The sequence below is a fragment of the Crinia signifera genome, chromosome 3 (genome assembly GCF_055691185.1).
Source record: "Crinia signifera chromosome 3, ASM5569118v1, whole genome shotgun sequence".
NCBI lineage: Eukaryota > Metazoa > Chordata > Amphibia > Anura > Myobatrachidae > Crinia > Crinia signifera.
In genome coordinates this window covers 294,957,612-294,974,219 of record NC_139219.1, presented here as the reverse complement: position 1 = coordinate 294,974,219, position 16,608 = coordinate 294,957,612, and the positions used below count along the sequence as shown (strand labels likewise).

Sequence of the window (16,608 nt, the reverse complement as noted above, 5' to 3'; positions counted from 1 at the left end):
AGGGAGTGCTAAGAAAAACACGGTGCCTAAGAGAATGCTGGGACTTTCCGGGAGAACTTAGGTGTGTCTGTGCGTTTTAGGGGAGGGTTAGTGACGTCAGCTCCAGACCAGATATGGTGGTTTATCTGAACACTGACCGCTGCTGTTGACCGTTGAGACCTGCTGATTTGTGAACAACGGTTACCAAAGTAAAAATAGACCTACAGTAACATTCTGTGAACAGTCCATCACACATATCAGTGTAAAAATAATAAATAATAATTCAAATCTAAATGTTTTTACTTGAGCTAAACCTGTTATAAAATAAATATTCAATAAGTAAAATTTAAAAAAGCATACTATATGTGCCAGATAATAATTAAGAATACATGAAATGGAACATTGGAGCATATAAAGATAATTGCATCGTATGCTTCCCTGTTTATGCATTAAACATGCAGGAAGCATTATGGGATATAATTTAGTTTCCCAAACTCTGCCACCACAGTCCAGATTTTAAGGCTATCCATGTTTGAGGCCAGATGGTTAAATCAAATTGACTGAGGTAGTAATTAAGTCACCTTTGATCAACCATGGCTATCCTTAAATCCTGGACTGTAATGGCGGAAAACTCTAGGATATATTGTGTAACATAACATAACATAGTAAAATATGAAGGATTAACCAATAGAGGGTACAAATTACAGTAGTATTGTATACTGGCTCAACAAGCAGAAAGTGTGTACAGTGATAAAGTATAATAAAGTGCCATCCATTGTCCCTTCAGTATAGCTCCTAAGCAACACTTAGCCCATACTTGTTGCTGTACTCTATCAAATACTGTACATTGGTTGAATAAACCAAATGTTTACACATTCCTGTATTTTTTAAGTTGTTTTTTTTTTAAACCTGAAGGATCTACTGAGTAAAAAAAAGTCAAAATTAATGAACATTTTTTTCACATATTAGAGACACCTTGACACAATTTAGAGCAGTTTTTTTTTAAATTAAACCTATTAGCTGTGCAGTTGTGTTGAATCAGGGCCTGATTAAAGGTTCCAGGTGCCCTAGGCTAATACACATGTAGCTTCCCTTGTATTGCGCATGTGTATGAGCAGTCAGGGACTCGTCATTCATACTGCCCACGTGCATGTTGCCAAGGTTATAGAACTGGCATGTAGGATCTAATGCTTGTGGTGAGTGAAGGAGTCTGTAGCACAATGTACAATTAATGGTTCCATCAGTAAGTTACATTGGCACAGCCATCTGGCGGCCACATTAAGAACTTTATCACCCCCTTCCCCCAACATATATCAGGATGGGTGACAGCTAAAAAGCATGGAATAACATGGAATAAATTATTCCTTCATTTTATTCCTCGGCTGTCACCTGCAAGGAAATCCAGCACCCCACCCCCCAGTCCTGGCACCCTAGGCTGGAGCCTAATCAGCCTATTGGTTAACCAGGCACTGTACTTAATGCTACAGTAATACTAGTATAAGCCCTTCCATGATGCATTTGAAAGTGCACAGACACCCGCTTTTTCGTGTCATCAATTGTAATCATCAGTCATACCATTGAAACGTACAACAGCCGCTGCTGGCTGAATAGTTTTGGGCAGAATATGGCCTCCATTGTACTCGATTAAGCATCTCGGGTTGCGACCACTCCTGTGACACTCCCATAATACCCCACTAAAATGATATCTGTATCTAAATAGCCACCTACCAGACCCTGCCCAGAAATGCCCAAACCAGGGTCATATTGTGAACTGTTTAATGTGTTGTTGATGTATTACTTTTTATTTTTATGTCATCAATTTATTTTTGTCTTTAGTCTGTGTTTCATTAATTTTGTGCTTATTGTTAAACTTTCAAAATAATCTTAAAACATAAAAAATAAAGAAGTAAAACAAAACTACCTACTTCACAGTGTCAACTTTATTTTAGTTTATCCGGATGTCCAAGGGCCACATCAGCAATGAAGAAAGCCAGATTATCAGGAGAAGAGATGATGACCATAAAGCAGCGTGCAACGAATGGTATATGCTGTTACTTAAATGTTATAAAGATGGTATCTGGTTACTCAATTACATCATCTATTTTACAATAAAATAAAATGATTTACTTGCCAACAAATGTACACAATGGTCATACTGTATGTGTTTTTGCAATTTTAATTAACATAACAGATTTACTTCACAACCTTGAATCCCCAACAACTTGTGTCAAAGTGGTGACATTAGGTATTGTGCATGCCTACAAACAATTGTATATACACTTATCTGTGAGTAGTGTGCTAGTAGAAAGTCATTGTATATGTAGTGTTAATCAGTGTGCCAACATGAGTCAAATAAAACAAAATGTCCATAACTACACTTCAAATGAATAGGATGAACAGAGACAATGGGGGAAATTTACTAAGATGTGTATTCAACTTCACATGTGATGTTGCTATGGGCAACCAATCAAAATCTACTAGAAGACAATAGACAGGATCTGATTGGTTGCCCATAGCAATATAATATGTGAAGTAGAATACACATCTTAGATATACAGTATGTATGTATAGTATATACAAACATACACACAAATATATATATATATATATATATATATATATCATATAAAAAATCCAAGAGGACACTCACCGGACTTTTGTTTTGGATATTGAATCCTTTTTAATCCATTTTTGTCAAAGATACCTTAAAGTGCAATGTGCATGACAGTGGGCCACGGGCCAACGTTTCGGTCCACCACTGGACCTTCCTCAAGGCCCCCACTATCTCCTCCTAAAGTGCATCAATATATCGTATTCTATTGCACTCGCCATTCCCAAATTGTGTTAAAATTAGTGTTATGTAATTTAATGCAAATATCTATATATTGTTATCTTAAGTTATCTGTACTTACCATATTCATACATTTGTGTTCTATATACAGTACACAGTATTAGTCTATACCTATGTCTTTTTATTAAAATAATGTTTGATCAATCAAATCTAATTATGTCTTTGAAACTTTAAATTATTAACATTAAAATGTATAATTTACTTAAAATGAATATAATTAAAATATTAAGTATATCATTTAAATTTCTAATAAACAACAATAAAGACATTATTATCTTGCGCTATGACATATGATTACCATGAAACTAACATTATTAACGTAGAAAAAAGATCATTGCAAAATATCTGGTCAAACTTTTGTTTACGTCACAAAAGTCACTGCCAAATGATACAATGACAGTAATTTGTTTGTATATTGTATTGGCTGAAAAAATTATAATCAGCTCATATGTATCTATTCCATAAAATAAAATTATTTAAAAAAAAAAAAAAAAACTTGTTACTAGAAATAAAACATTTCAGTGAAAACTATTCATGGAAGTATAGGTGGAATAATTCTAACAATACTGTACATTGTTTGCGTTTACAACTATGGTTAAAAGTAAATGTTACTTTGAAGTTGGTTCCAAAGTTGTCACGTATCCGGTCTTTTTCACTTTTTCTTAGCCTTACACTGTTCTAGATTTGATTGGTTTTAATAGAAGATCTTTTGAACAATGATCAGTATTTCGATGTATACGGAGTCACCATTTTTCTTGGGCGATCAGGGCTTTACATCTCTCCTGAGCTCATTTGTGACATAAAATACAGGATACGGCTTCTTTTTGTAGGGTGGGGTTTATTTTCATGGTGTTGTTACTTGTGTATGTTTTCATTTCATTAACAACTATAATAGGTCTCATTGGCTCTGATTCTGGTTGACTCGGTAAGCTGCGAAGCTCGCAGCTTACTGAGTCCCATAGTGCCTGCCCTTCCGAATATATATGCTCCCCACACTGCCGTATCCCCTTGCAACCATGCAAGGGGATGTGTTATGAAGACACATCCCCTCGCATGTGTCCACCGCTGGAGAAATCATTCGATGGTTGACAATTTCTCCTGCCTTCGCAAATATAAGTCAGTGGAGACTGACGTATATTTGCAAGTGACTAGCCACCCGCCCCCGACACACCTCGTCCTGCCCAAATTCCCATGGGAACAATCAGTGTTTTCATGGGGATGCCCATGAAATGCTGAGATTTCCCATGTCCCAGCGCCACCCACATCTGCCCCCATCACACCCTCGGCCCCTTCTCCCTGCTGCAAATGGCCTAGCGACATTGTAAATCGCTGAGGCCATTCACAATTTTGGTTTGCATCTGCACAGAAATGTGCATGCGCAAACCCCGACCATCGGGGGAGGGGCCGAATTCGGGCCACTCCGAGTGAACCGGAATCAGCCTTATTATCACAAGGCATTACATTTGATTCTACATATTTTTCTAACTATGCTTATTGACAGTAATGATAATTCCGGTGTTTACAACTCTATTACATGTCTTCTTTTAAATATCCCTATAGGTATAGAAAATGATGAAGAAATAAAACAATTGGATGAAGAAATAAAGGAACTAAATGAGTCTAATTCCCAGATGGAATCTGATATGATTAAACTGAGAACTCAGGTAACAGTTTTCTATAAACTGTATTGAAAAAAATCTTGTTTTTATCAACTAATATAGAATGTTATTACTATCTCTATCTGCAAATCAGCTATATATGAGTTCCCTATATGATATGCCACTAACTTATTAATAAATAAAAGAGACATACTAAAAAATAATAATACAGTAAAGCTTTTATTCTCATACTCACCCATACTTCATGCATGCCAAGTTCATTTTTTAAAGTGAACTTAACCTTTTAAGGGGCAAAGTTCACTTCTGATTATTTTAACAAGGGTACTGTAGGCTTAATGAGGAACACAGTAGCATACATCATAACAAACTGTTATAAAACAATTTAAATCACCACTATTATTTCAACATTTTTCTTTTTAAAGCCTGCACTATTTCTTTGTTACGTGCATGTGCATGAAATATCCGGACCACATCTCTATGTGACATACGTGAGTGCATCTGTACTTCTGTAAATACCGTCTTCTGTGGCCACATGATCATGCTGGCTGCATGGTATTCATCAACCGAAACATCTGATGTAAATATCGACAGGTTGGGGAGGGGAAAAGTACATGGAGGGTAAGGGTGAGGATGAGAACTTAGTGATCTTTTTGATTTTAAAGTGTTGCATTCAAGTGTGTGGCACAATTTTTTTTTTATTTAATATGAACTTTTTGGTATTAAGAAAGAGTTCAGTTAAATAAAAGGAATAATTCAAAATTATAGATCCATACTGTCTACATACTTGGGATTATTGATTAAATGTAGTAATACAGTTTTGCTTGTTTAATAGAATTTAGTGGTTATGATTTTATCATACAAAGAGGTGGAATTAAACAATCACACACGACTGATTATTTTTCAAACACTAATAATTTTTAAGCATTATCAAAGCCAATACTGAAACACGCTGGCTTGTATCTTTACCTTTTGGTTGTTTTGTTAGCCTAGCTTAATGGCTAGTCTAACAACAGTGACCCCTGTTGGTCTTTCAAACACATGCTTTATTTGCTCACTTGAATGAGTTCCACCTCTTTTGCTTCATTCTCTGCCCCCTTTTCAGCTTCTGCTCCCTCCCACTAGGTACTGGACGAGCGTCCTGTTGCTTGCCAAGAACCCTGTGTTGATGAATACCAATTTCATGTAAGTTACACGGGAGGGGAGGTTGTGTGGTTTTTCCATGTAACTTACACGAAATTCAGCCTTTGAAGAATAAAAGTTATTCTTAAATTAGCATTTGATTTTTTTTCTAGTCACACATTATCTACTCCACAAACAATATGAACAAATAGGGACTAAAATTTTTTTAATTCTTATTGCTTGCTTCTTACTTTTTTGGAGTTTCAAATTATTGTTTGTTTTTTTCGAAAATACTTAATTTATTATTCAAAAATATTTAACTAAAGCTTTTACAATAACCCATGAAACATGTTGTATTATTCTATTTAGGTAATAGAAAATTAAATGTGTAACATAATATTATTTTGCAATACAGTAGATTTATATTCAAAAATAATTTTAAATATGAATTTAATTTCTAAAATAAATAACAGACATTATTTTAATTTTAAGTACAGAGAAATATCAATGCAATATATTATATAATATATAATATATAATATTACTGTACATGTAATATATAACCAATTACATTCTCTTCATTAAAATGTTTCAACATTGCCTTTATAAATAAAATAAATGCTTAATGTTTTAAAGCTGAGGATTAATTCTTAAATACTCTCCCCAGAACACAAATTATTTTATATAGTTTTATTTTATATATATATATATATATATATATATATATATATATATATATATATATATATATATATATATATTTTTATAAATGTATTACATTTTGGGAGAAGTATTTATGTCCTAAACTGTAGTAGAAAATGACATTTAAATACTAAATTAATACATAATTTTCTGGATTAAACAGAATAGGATACAAGAGATAATAAAAAATAATTAAAGAGACAGCAAAGTAAAATCTTATAAAACAATGTTACCTGATGCCATCTTGCATATTGCCTCATTATTTTGAGATCACGATGGGGGGAAAATGTCTGTAAGATGACAGCAACTTTTTGTTTCAGAATGCTTAAATCAGCTCACACAAAATAATCGCACATCTGTTTTTTTTAAATAAGTAGTCTAACCAGGTATGAATTAACAAAGCATGAATAATCTATATTACTAAATTTTAAGGGGCATTATTTACTTTAATAACTAAAGCTTGATCAGTTTTCTAACTTATATAAACAGCATGTGACTAAAATGATATCCCAGAAACATAACATTTTAAAAATTATTTTGGATATATAATACTTTGCCTATATGTGTAACCGTTTTATGTTATATCTCGCACCTGTGTGTGCTTTGTAGATTACTACAATGGAGAGTAACCTGAAGACAATAGAGGAGGAGAACAAAGTCATTGAGCAGCAAAATGAATCTCTTCTACATGAACTGGCCAATCTAAGTCAGTCTTTAATTCATAGTCTAGCTAATATCCAGCTGCCCCATATGGTAAGTGATTATAGTTGTCCCATCACACACTTGTAGCGGACAGTGGTTGATCAAATAAATTCATACTGATGTGATAACTGATGTTAATGGGGACTATTAAAATATAAAAACATCATATCTAAAAATAAATTTATTGTCTCTGCTATATATAAAGTATTCCTAATAATCTGGTGATGTGCTGTAATGCTATGTACTAATACTTTGTTATAATTTAAAGTGTTGCCATTATCTGAATTTCTTTCCCACATTTAGTTATAATGGTCTCACAGTACTTTTGCAATACAACATAGCCCTAAGTATTTTTTTCATTATTTCATAATGTCATCAAATGTCCCACCTATTCATTAATCACCTCAAACTTTCTCCTCTTACAAGGTCATTGTTAATCTGCCATTAATTTTTAAAATTCAAAAGTAACACCACATGTTATTTATTGGCCATGCTAGTAATTTATTCCAAAAATACTAGTTTTTTAAGGTATTTGTGTTTTTATCTATTTTTATCTGTTTTATCATGTTATCCCTGCCACAGTATTTTCGGGGCAAGGTAACTACATGAGTGCCATTCTGTTTTAAATTACAAGACAATTCTGTTTTAAACTACAAGATACAACTTATGGTTTGCAGAGGTGTCATGTCCTCTACTTTAGTGCTACTATCCTCCTCTTTTGCTTGTCTTGTTTGTTAGTGCCTACACAGTCTATTTTTCAAAAACTTGAATATAAAATAAAATATTGTGGTCATAATGTCTACTACATATAAATACCATAATAATAATAATAATAATAATAATAATAATAAGTATTGACTATATATATACTCTTCTAATCACCATTGGAACTCTACCCATGGTCTACTCCTCTTCTCTTTTTTCATTAGCTCATCCCATGCACGTCTTCAGGACTTCTCTAGGGTTTAACTTCATGTATGGAATTCATGACCAAGCTTGATCTGACCTTCTCTCTGCTTTCTACATTCATCAATCAATCACTTATAGCTCATCTTTTCAGAGACTCGAATACCCATTGTTGTTAATGTGACATTGTCTGATTTACCTTATTTCCTCTGTATGAACTATGTTGCTCTCCACCCCTCCATCCATGATTTGGAGCTGTGCTCATGGACCAACTACAGCAATCCAACCCAAGCCATCTTTTCTTGTTCCATGTCTTCTTCCAGATTGTAAGCTCCTGTGAGCAGGATTACTGCCACCATTTGTGTCTGTCTGTATTTGCATAGGAGTTACGACATACATTTCTATTGGGCAACCTTGTTGGGAATATCTTAAAAATCTAACGAATGATTGAGCGATGATAAAAACAATTACTGTTCATATATTTCTAAAATCACAATAGAACAACAGTTTTGTTAGGTTATCATCCCTATAGTATTTTATTTTATCAATTTAAGTTTATATTTATCCCCTTATATATGCTATATATATATATATATATATATATATATATATATATATATATATATATAAAATTAAATATTTATTTTTCTTTTTCACATATATTAAGACATCATACTGATAATTCAAATTTCATGCAATGACATTTGTTAAAAGGCGGTGCAGTGAAGATTGTAATGTGATTTGTGCTGAGATGTTAATTGCTATTGAATAGGATGTTCAGTACTAAATAACATGATTTCCACTTCACTCTTTGCTGTATTTGTCACATGTATTTGCACTAAATATATACTTGCAATTTTTTATATGGACCAATGTTTGTTTTATGTGCAACATTATTATAGAGAAAATGAAAGTAACTAAGCAAAGTGGAAGAAAATGAACGACAAAAGTATTTAATGATTTTAGCAACTTGTCACATGAACTCTAACTCCTGATGTAGTAGACCCTTCAAATATCTAAAGTAGTCTCACCTCGTAAAAAACTCTGAATTAAAAATACTTGGTATTTGGAGAGTTTAAATGTAAATCTCCTTTAATGTATGACAATTTGCAATGAGTTTAATAACACAAAATCTTCCAAAATTTAAGTCAGAAAATGTCTTTCAGATGAAATTTTGAAATATCTGACCAACCAGAATATAGTTGAGTCACATTAAACATACAGTATGTATTTAATTGGGGGGGGGGGGGGGGGGGGGATTTAATACAGGTTGAGTATCCCTTATCCAAAATGCTCAGGACCGGAAGAATTTTGGATAACAGATTATTCTGTATTTCAGAATATATTTATATTTCAATTATGTATCTTGAGGTATCTTGCATTTATGTTGTACAAACACATCAAACTCATGAAATACACACATATATATTTTATTTGTGCATAAAACAAGCTTTCAAAACATGAAACTAAGTTTGTGTACAATCTCAGATACTGGATTTAAATGCCAAGTAATAATTTTCTTGCACATATTTAGTGCCAGTTACATATCATGTCCTCAGTAGAGCTGGTACAGATGTCCCCAGTAGTGCTTTTAGTGAAATAAATATATATTTTTTCACTTTCTGGAATGTATGGTTTTCTGAAAAATTTGGATAGCAGATATTTGGATAAGGGATACTCATCCTGTAGTATTTAATACAAATATTAATATCCTAGTACACAGAAAATGTAATATTTCATATATATTTGTAAAGGTCAATGTTATTTCTAAATTAAATAATGAGGCAATACAATTTTTATGTTAGCAACAGATTATGGACCTTTATCTAGTTGACAAGCTGCAAAATTCACAGCTTTGCGTGTCATTAAAATGCCGCCCGCATGGCCGCCTGCCCCTCCGCTAGCAAGCTGAGTTCCCCCGCAAGCATAAACATCCAATCGCAGCTTGTGTGCAGGAAGAAATCATCTGCTGATGTCAGCTGCCCACCCCCACACCCACCTCAAAAGGAAATCACTATGGGAACGCCTAACATTTTCATGTGAATGCCAATGTACCGCTAATCGTTCCATGGACGCAGCCTGTGGTCACCGTCCCATGCCCCCCACCTGCACTGCTAGGTGTGAACGGGTTGACAAACAAGCATAAATGCGCATTTGCAGTCGTGAAACATCGCTTGGAGCGAAAGGACCAGAATATGGTCCTATATGAAGACAATTTTGGTGAATTACCAAATATCTGTTTTTGTCCAGGACTCACCGTTGCAGATCTCTTTGAAATGCTGAATCTGCATTGGTGGAAACGGGCACTAAACTGTCGAATTGTCTAAAAATTTGCTGATACATTTATTCTGACTTTGGAATGTTTCCGAAAGTCAGAAAAAAAGAAAAACATTGACTAGCTCGAATGTGAATTCAATCTATTATAGGCAAGAACTGCTGATATTTCTGACTATCGGAAATATCGTCAGGGCTTGAATATTCCCCAATGTTTAATTTGGGGAGTATTCTTATTTAATTTATTTTTAAATCTTGCTCTTAAATTTCAAATGCCAGATCTTAGCTGAATACTATTTGTATATGAAATTATTATCTACAACCAATCCTTGTGAGAAAACGTGCAACTTAAATAAAAAGTATACCATTTCTAGTATGGTGAGATATTTCAAAATATGCAAAATGATAAAAAGATTACCTGTCACAAGAGTTTACAGCCTGACAGGTAGATCAAAAATAGTGTGAAAGAAATTGGGACATAGTACTAACCTTAGGTGAAATTTTTTTTGTAGAAAGTGTGATTAATTAGAAACATGTTTATAATTTTTAGCCTTTTTAATTCCTAACATTTAAACTGCTAATAGTACTACATAAATGATGCAATTGCTGAATATTGTACTTGGGACCAAAATACTGATTGATAGGTTATAACATAAAGGAACCGGTGCGAATGGCTAAAAACACCCAGTTGTCCCAAAAAAATGCTTGTTGAAGCATAATTATCTTATCTATATTTATGAGAGCTAGCAGAGGAATTTATTAACATGTTTCAAAGCTGTCCAACAGCATAAAGTGGTGTTAATATTTTACAAACACCAATGGGGTAAACTCCCAAAAGGATACACAGTCCCCATTGTTTCATGTGCAATTTTTGCCCTTTATTGGGTGAATTTGACTCGCAATATTCAATCCCAGTGCTGATTTTTCTCACCAGGGCAAAAAAACCCAGCAACGGCAAAAAACGCGTGGCATTTGTGAAAATGGACTAAACAATGATTGAAAATGCCTGTAATTGAATACTAATCAGAGAATCATTGACAATTTTTTGCATGGCCAGGAAATTCGGCCGGGATTGAATACCCCTTTATGTGTAGAGAGCAGATTAACTATCTGAAAAATAACTATATACAGTAAAAGGAAATTACAAACTTCTCTATTTTTGTCACACAATAGTCTGGAGATAGTCTCACTTTAATTACATTTTGTTATTGAATTTTCTGGCCGACATGTATCCTTCCACTCTTCGTTAGTCACAGGTTTACTAAAGAACTGATAGATCTAATTTCTGTGAAAGAATGGTTATAACTGATCAAGCAAAAAAACAAAACAGTTTATATGTGATAGTGTTCATTCTAGCACCCGCTATATTTGAAAACCCATGCAGTTCCTCTTCCCTGCCTGGGGTGTCGCTGTCTGCTGTAGAGGTTCTAGCACAGTGTGGTATGTATATCGGCACTGATATGCACAGACCTGTGCTAGAAACACCACAGCAGACAGCGACACCCCAGGCAGGGAAGAGGAACTGCATGGGTTTTAAAATATGGCGGTGCTAGAATGAACACTATGTGATGAATCTCAAAGTAAGGTTTGAATGTTATACATTCCTTCGTAGAGAATAACACATCATTTAAAACTGAGTTTTGTCATATGAGTGTGTGTTTATTGAGTGTGCACACCAAAATGTAAAAGGGTTTAACACAATGCAGGAAAGTTTTTTTATCTTTATTTCGGCTCTTGAATAAACTATTATGCTAATTAACCTGACTAATATGCTAATCATGTGTGTATTAGCAAGAGTGACAGGTTGTTTAGTAAGGGAGAACCTTACTGTCTACGTTTTTTTTTTCTAAATTGTCCCCCTCTTTTACCAGTGTTGTAATGTTTTATAATAGGAGCTAAGGATATATCCAGAAAATGAATTCTAGACTGAATGGGAAATTATATGGAATAAAGGATACTGATTGTAAACTGTCTTATAGGATCCCATCAATGAACAAAATTTTGATGCCTACGTGACCACTTTGACGGACATGTATACAAATCAAGATCGCTATCAAAGCCCGGAAAATAAGGCACTTCTGGAAAACATAAAGCAAGCCGTAAGAGGAATACAAGTCTAAACAGCTGCTTTTTTTTTTTTTTCGGTGAAGGTTTTGTTGGAACAAAAAAGTAAAAGATGCCTCTTGTTTTCTGCTGCTGTAATCTACCAGAAAAGTGTTATATATTTATTCATTTTGAGACAGTGTTATGCTTACAAGACTCCATGATGATTTTATGTATTGCTTTAAAAATAGTTACTGCTGAATAGATTTTGAATACATTCACATTTTGTACGTTTTCATATAAGCTAACATTGTGTGATATGCCATGTAATATTTATAGCTGCTAATGTATGCACATTTTTAAGGTAAATATATTTCTGAAAAGGGAAGCTAACGAAGAGAATCAGAGTGTAGATTTTTTATGCTTTGGTGAATCAACGTTTTAGTATTTTGAACTGGAAAAGACAAAATCCGCTTTCGAAAATGGTATTACCATCTCTAGCCACTTTCTAGACACTTTTCATTTGGCCTCTTTCTGGGGTTCGTGAGGTTTGCAAGAATACATTCTGGTGCGCATATTGTTTCACAGCAAGAAGAATCGATGTGAAAAAAAAAATTTCTTTATTTTTTAATGATCCTTCAAGTGGAGGCTGGAACTTTTTGGTAAGATACACAAAAGATTTCTTCGCTGTAAGACAACATCAAGCAATGGAAAACTTGCGTGGAAAGTCAATGCAGCTTAAAAGCACTTTTCATTCTTAACTGAGCATCACCTGATCTCAATAAGGGAACATCTGTTGTTGAACTATATCAGAAGTGGACTGATGATTCCCACCAATCTTTTTCAAACAGACTTTGGAGAAATAGCCACAACTCACCCCTTCACTCCAGGATTGATTATTTTCCCTTTGAAATGCCTGTTAGACAAAAAAAATATACTCATACTGGAGTCCTGCATTTTTGATTGAGGATGAAAGACACTATTTTTAATACATTTTTTGTTGCATTTTTTTTTCATTGTCTTTTCATTTCATTGGGGGTTTTACAATTAATGCAAAAAATAAAACCTGTTTCTGATCCCTGGAATAATTATAAAAATAGATATAGAAGAAAAAGTAGACCATCTAATTTCGAACCTTTAGCTCTTATGTCAACTATTTCTTTATTCACTGGTTCCGTTTGTCCGTTGTGAAAAAAAAAAAAAAAGAAAATACGGGATTGTTGCTGGCTCATCCTTTACGGAAAAATAATGTGAAGTTATATTACCAAACTTCAGACAGCACTTATTTATTTTAATTGTACTGATTTTAATGCACATATTTTCTTTTTTTTATTTAAACATTTATTTTCTTCTAAACAACTGCACTAACCATATGCATAAGACCACTTTTTAAGTCACGTCAAAGATGTGTTGTGTTTATAAAGATGTCAAAAAGGATTATTATTTTTTATTTAAATTGCATATCTTTTTCCTTCCATGTATTGATGTTATGCAGAAAGTACAATGTACTTAGAATTTTGCTATGAAAAACAGATGGTTTTTTTAAGAAAAAAAATAAAAAAAAATATTTTTAGCAAAATAGGACATACAGGGTCATTGTTCCCACAATGTGCCAGTTGATAATTTGCACTTACCTTGTCCTATATATCCATAATATACGGAGGTGTGCAATTTTTTGGTGTCTATAGCCTTTGTGACACTTGGGGAAAAAAATATTATACCAGATGCCATGATGGCTGTTTCAATAATATCGCTAAGGGAGGTTACAGGGATCTGACAACTAATATTCTAATACAATACTCAACCTCGGTATATATATGTATAAATATATGTATATCCCAGCGGCACTTTATACTATTCACTGTACAAAAGCTAACAGTTTTCCAAGAGGACTTTAATAAGTAGCTGGGAAAAGATTATGTAATTACTTTGGGGGGCTTTGCAGTATGTTATCTGTAAAGACCTGTCTTTCTGTTGTGCTATTAGTTGTAGCGGTCATGTTCAGAACTGCCTTTTCAAAAGCCGAAGCAAGGTGCTTGATGTTCACCTTCTGCCATATCCATATCATACTTCGCCTTGAAGCTCTTTCTCAAGGCGGCCATTGTTAATACTGGCATTTGCCCTTTTCCACTGCATTGTGTCTGCAGCTTCTTTGCCAATATAGTAACGCTTTCAGTAGATTAATAGATAGTATCAGTTGGGAATATTATTGTTATCACCTATGTACAATGGAAAGGGATTTTAAGCACAAAACTGCTGCTCATTTAATGGTGGTACATGATACTGTATCAAATCAAAAACCTATCTGTGACTATTATATATAGGGATCACAAAAAAAAGTGTCACATATTAGAATGCTGACCTTTCATATGAAATTATTGTGAGTCATCGAAGTTTATTTACTCTAACTTATTGTTCATTTTTATTTCTAAGTTTAATTTAAGTAATCATTTATTAAGACAGAATTTTGTATAAACTATTTATTGTGCTCTCTGTGGAACTGAAGTTTGATTTATTTTTGTACAACACGGCATGGATTTGTTGATGACATTTTAATTTTGCGATAAATGTGTGGAATCACAAGTTGCTGTGATACTTCATTTTTAAATTGTGAACTTTGTACAAATTTTGTCATGCTGGATGTCAACACATCTTACTCTAAATAAAAAAAGACAAAAACAATGTGTTGCCATATTTGTAGCACAGTGGTTCTATGAGTCAACATTTTCACCCTACTCAATGTACCGGCAGCAAATAAATATTCAGCTGATATTTTCCGTCTTCATGTCCTTTGGTTTTTCATTTTTCTTTTCTTCCAGAATGTTCTTCATTTTTGGAATGTGCGTATGATATATTCCACATGTCATACCATAAATTCATTAGTGTCACGATGGAATGACACCGATACATTTTGTCATTATGCTAAATATTTAATAAGTAAGTAGCAAATGATTGCCCACATTATTGCAGCTATGCATTTACCCATGATAATACATTAAGTTGGCTGCAATTGCCCTTGTGCTGAGTTAACAGAACTAAATTCGACCACACCACCCTATCCTTATGCTTGTCCAAATAGCCACCATCAGTGTCAGCATACAGTTGTGCAAGCACTAGCTTTATTCCTTTTAAGGGGGTATTCATATCTCGAAGGATCTAAAGCACAGTATGGTATTTTGTACCAGTACTGTGCATGTGATGTACAGGTCTTATTGTTCTATGCACTTTGGTTGAAGATGCCAGAAAATGAACAGTCAGCAGCCATTTGGGAGTGGGGAAGGGACAGCAATGGCAGCCGTTACCCAAAAGCGTTGGAATACTGGGATTTACTAGCCTGCTATAGGCAAAATCCCATGTTCAACAGAACTCTCATCTTAGTGTGAACAACGCTGCATAGTCTACAATTAAGTCTACAATTAAGTCTACACCCCCTTGACACAACCTCACTAGGGCTATGTGCAAATGACTTATTCGCACCATATTACAATCAGCCCCCATTAGATTTGTGTCCCAGGTGCATACGTCTGCAAATTGCCCATAGATATGTACACTTTTCTACAGAGCATATGCAATGCTAAAAATTACAAGATCATCCCTCAAAACAGACATTCATACAGCTCTGAATTGGCATAGGCAAATCTAAGAAGTGGTGTACCGGACCACCCATTAGACAATTTAAAGAAACGACAGCTGGACAGAAAAGCTGTGTGCTGCCCGGCTGTATAATCTAAGCAAACCAGCAGCTCCATTGATATATTCAATGCTCCCGCTGGACCGCGAGCCAATAGGAGCTTGCGGTCCAGCAGACAATCAGGAACGGCCACCAATACCACCAATGCCGCTCCTGATTGGCTGCCGGCCGCAAGCTCCTGGTTCAGGGTCCAGATGGAGCATTGAAGATATCGACGGACCTGCTGCTTTGCTTAGATTACACAGCTGGGCAGTGCACAGCTGTTATTTCTTGAAATTGTGTGCGCCCAGTGTCACTCCCCCTTGGCAACGAGCAATTCCCTAACCCTTGGCAACGAGCTATTCCCACACCCCCTTGGCAACTAACAATTTAACTCCCCTCTGGCAATGAGCAATCCCCCTCCCTTTGGCAACAAGCAAATTCACTTCCCCTTTGCAATGAGCATTTAACTCCCCCCCCCCCCTTCCTTGGCAATGAGCAATTTCACTCTCCTTTGCAATCAGCATTTAACTCCCTCTTGGCAACAAGCATGTATTCCCCCTCGGCAATGAGCATGAAGCCCCCCTGGCATCGAGCATGAAGCCCCTGGCATCAAACATGGAGCCCCTTGCATCAAGCAAGAGCCCCCTAGCAATGAACATGTAGGTAAGCAGCACTTATGTGTCAAATATGTATGGGCATTACGGTTTGTTATATAGTATGTAATGGGCATTGTGGTGTGT

At 34.7% G+C, this 16,608-nt stretch overlaps 1 protein-coding gene across 15 annotated transcripts in view; it reads left to right on the top strand.

Annotated features, from left to right (window-relative positions):
* The window catches only part of MYT1L (myelin transcription factor 1 like), a 461,092-nt gene extending 446,215 nt beyond the window's left edge, over window positions 1–14,877 (top strand). For 13 of the 15 annotated variants that reach the window (XM_083178476.1, XM_083178474.1, XM_083178472.1 and 10 more), the window contains 5 exons: window positions 1,929–2,020; window positions 4,391–4,494; window positions 5,572–5,631; window positions 6,880–7,023; window positions 12,132–14,877. In XM_083178476.1, the coding sequence (XP_083034602.1) occupies window positions 1,929–2,020; window positions 4,391–4,494; window positions 5,572–5,631; window positions 6,880–7,023; window positions 12,132–12,272 (541 nt within the window). In that variant the 3' untranslated portion in view covers window positions 12,273–14,877. Of the gene's footprint in view, window positions 1–1,928; window positions 2,021–4,390; window positions 4,495–5,571; window positions 5,632–6,879; window positions 7,024–12,044 lie in introns of all 15 variants that reach the window. The other 2 variants (XM_083178480.1, XM_083178478.1) reach the window with 2 other exon arrangements.
* Window positions 14,878–16,608: the final 1,731 nt, after the last annotated feature.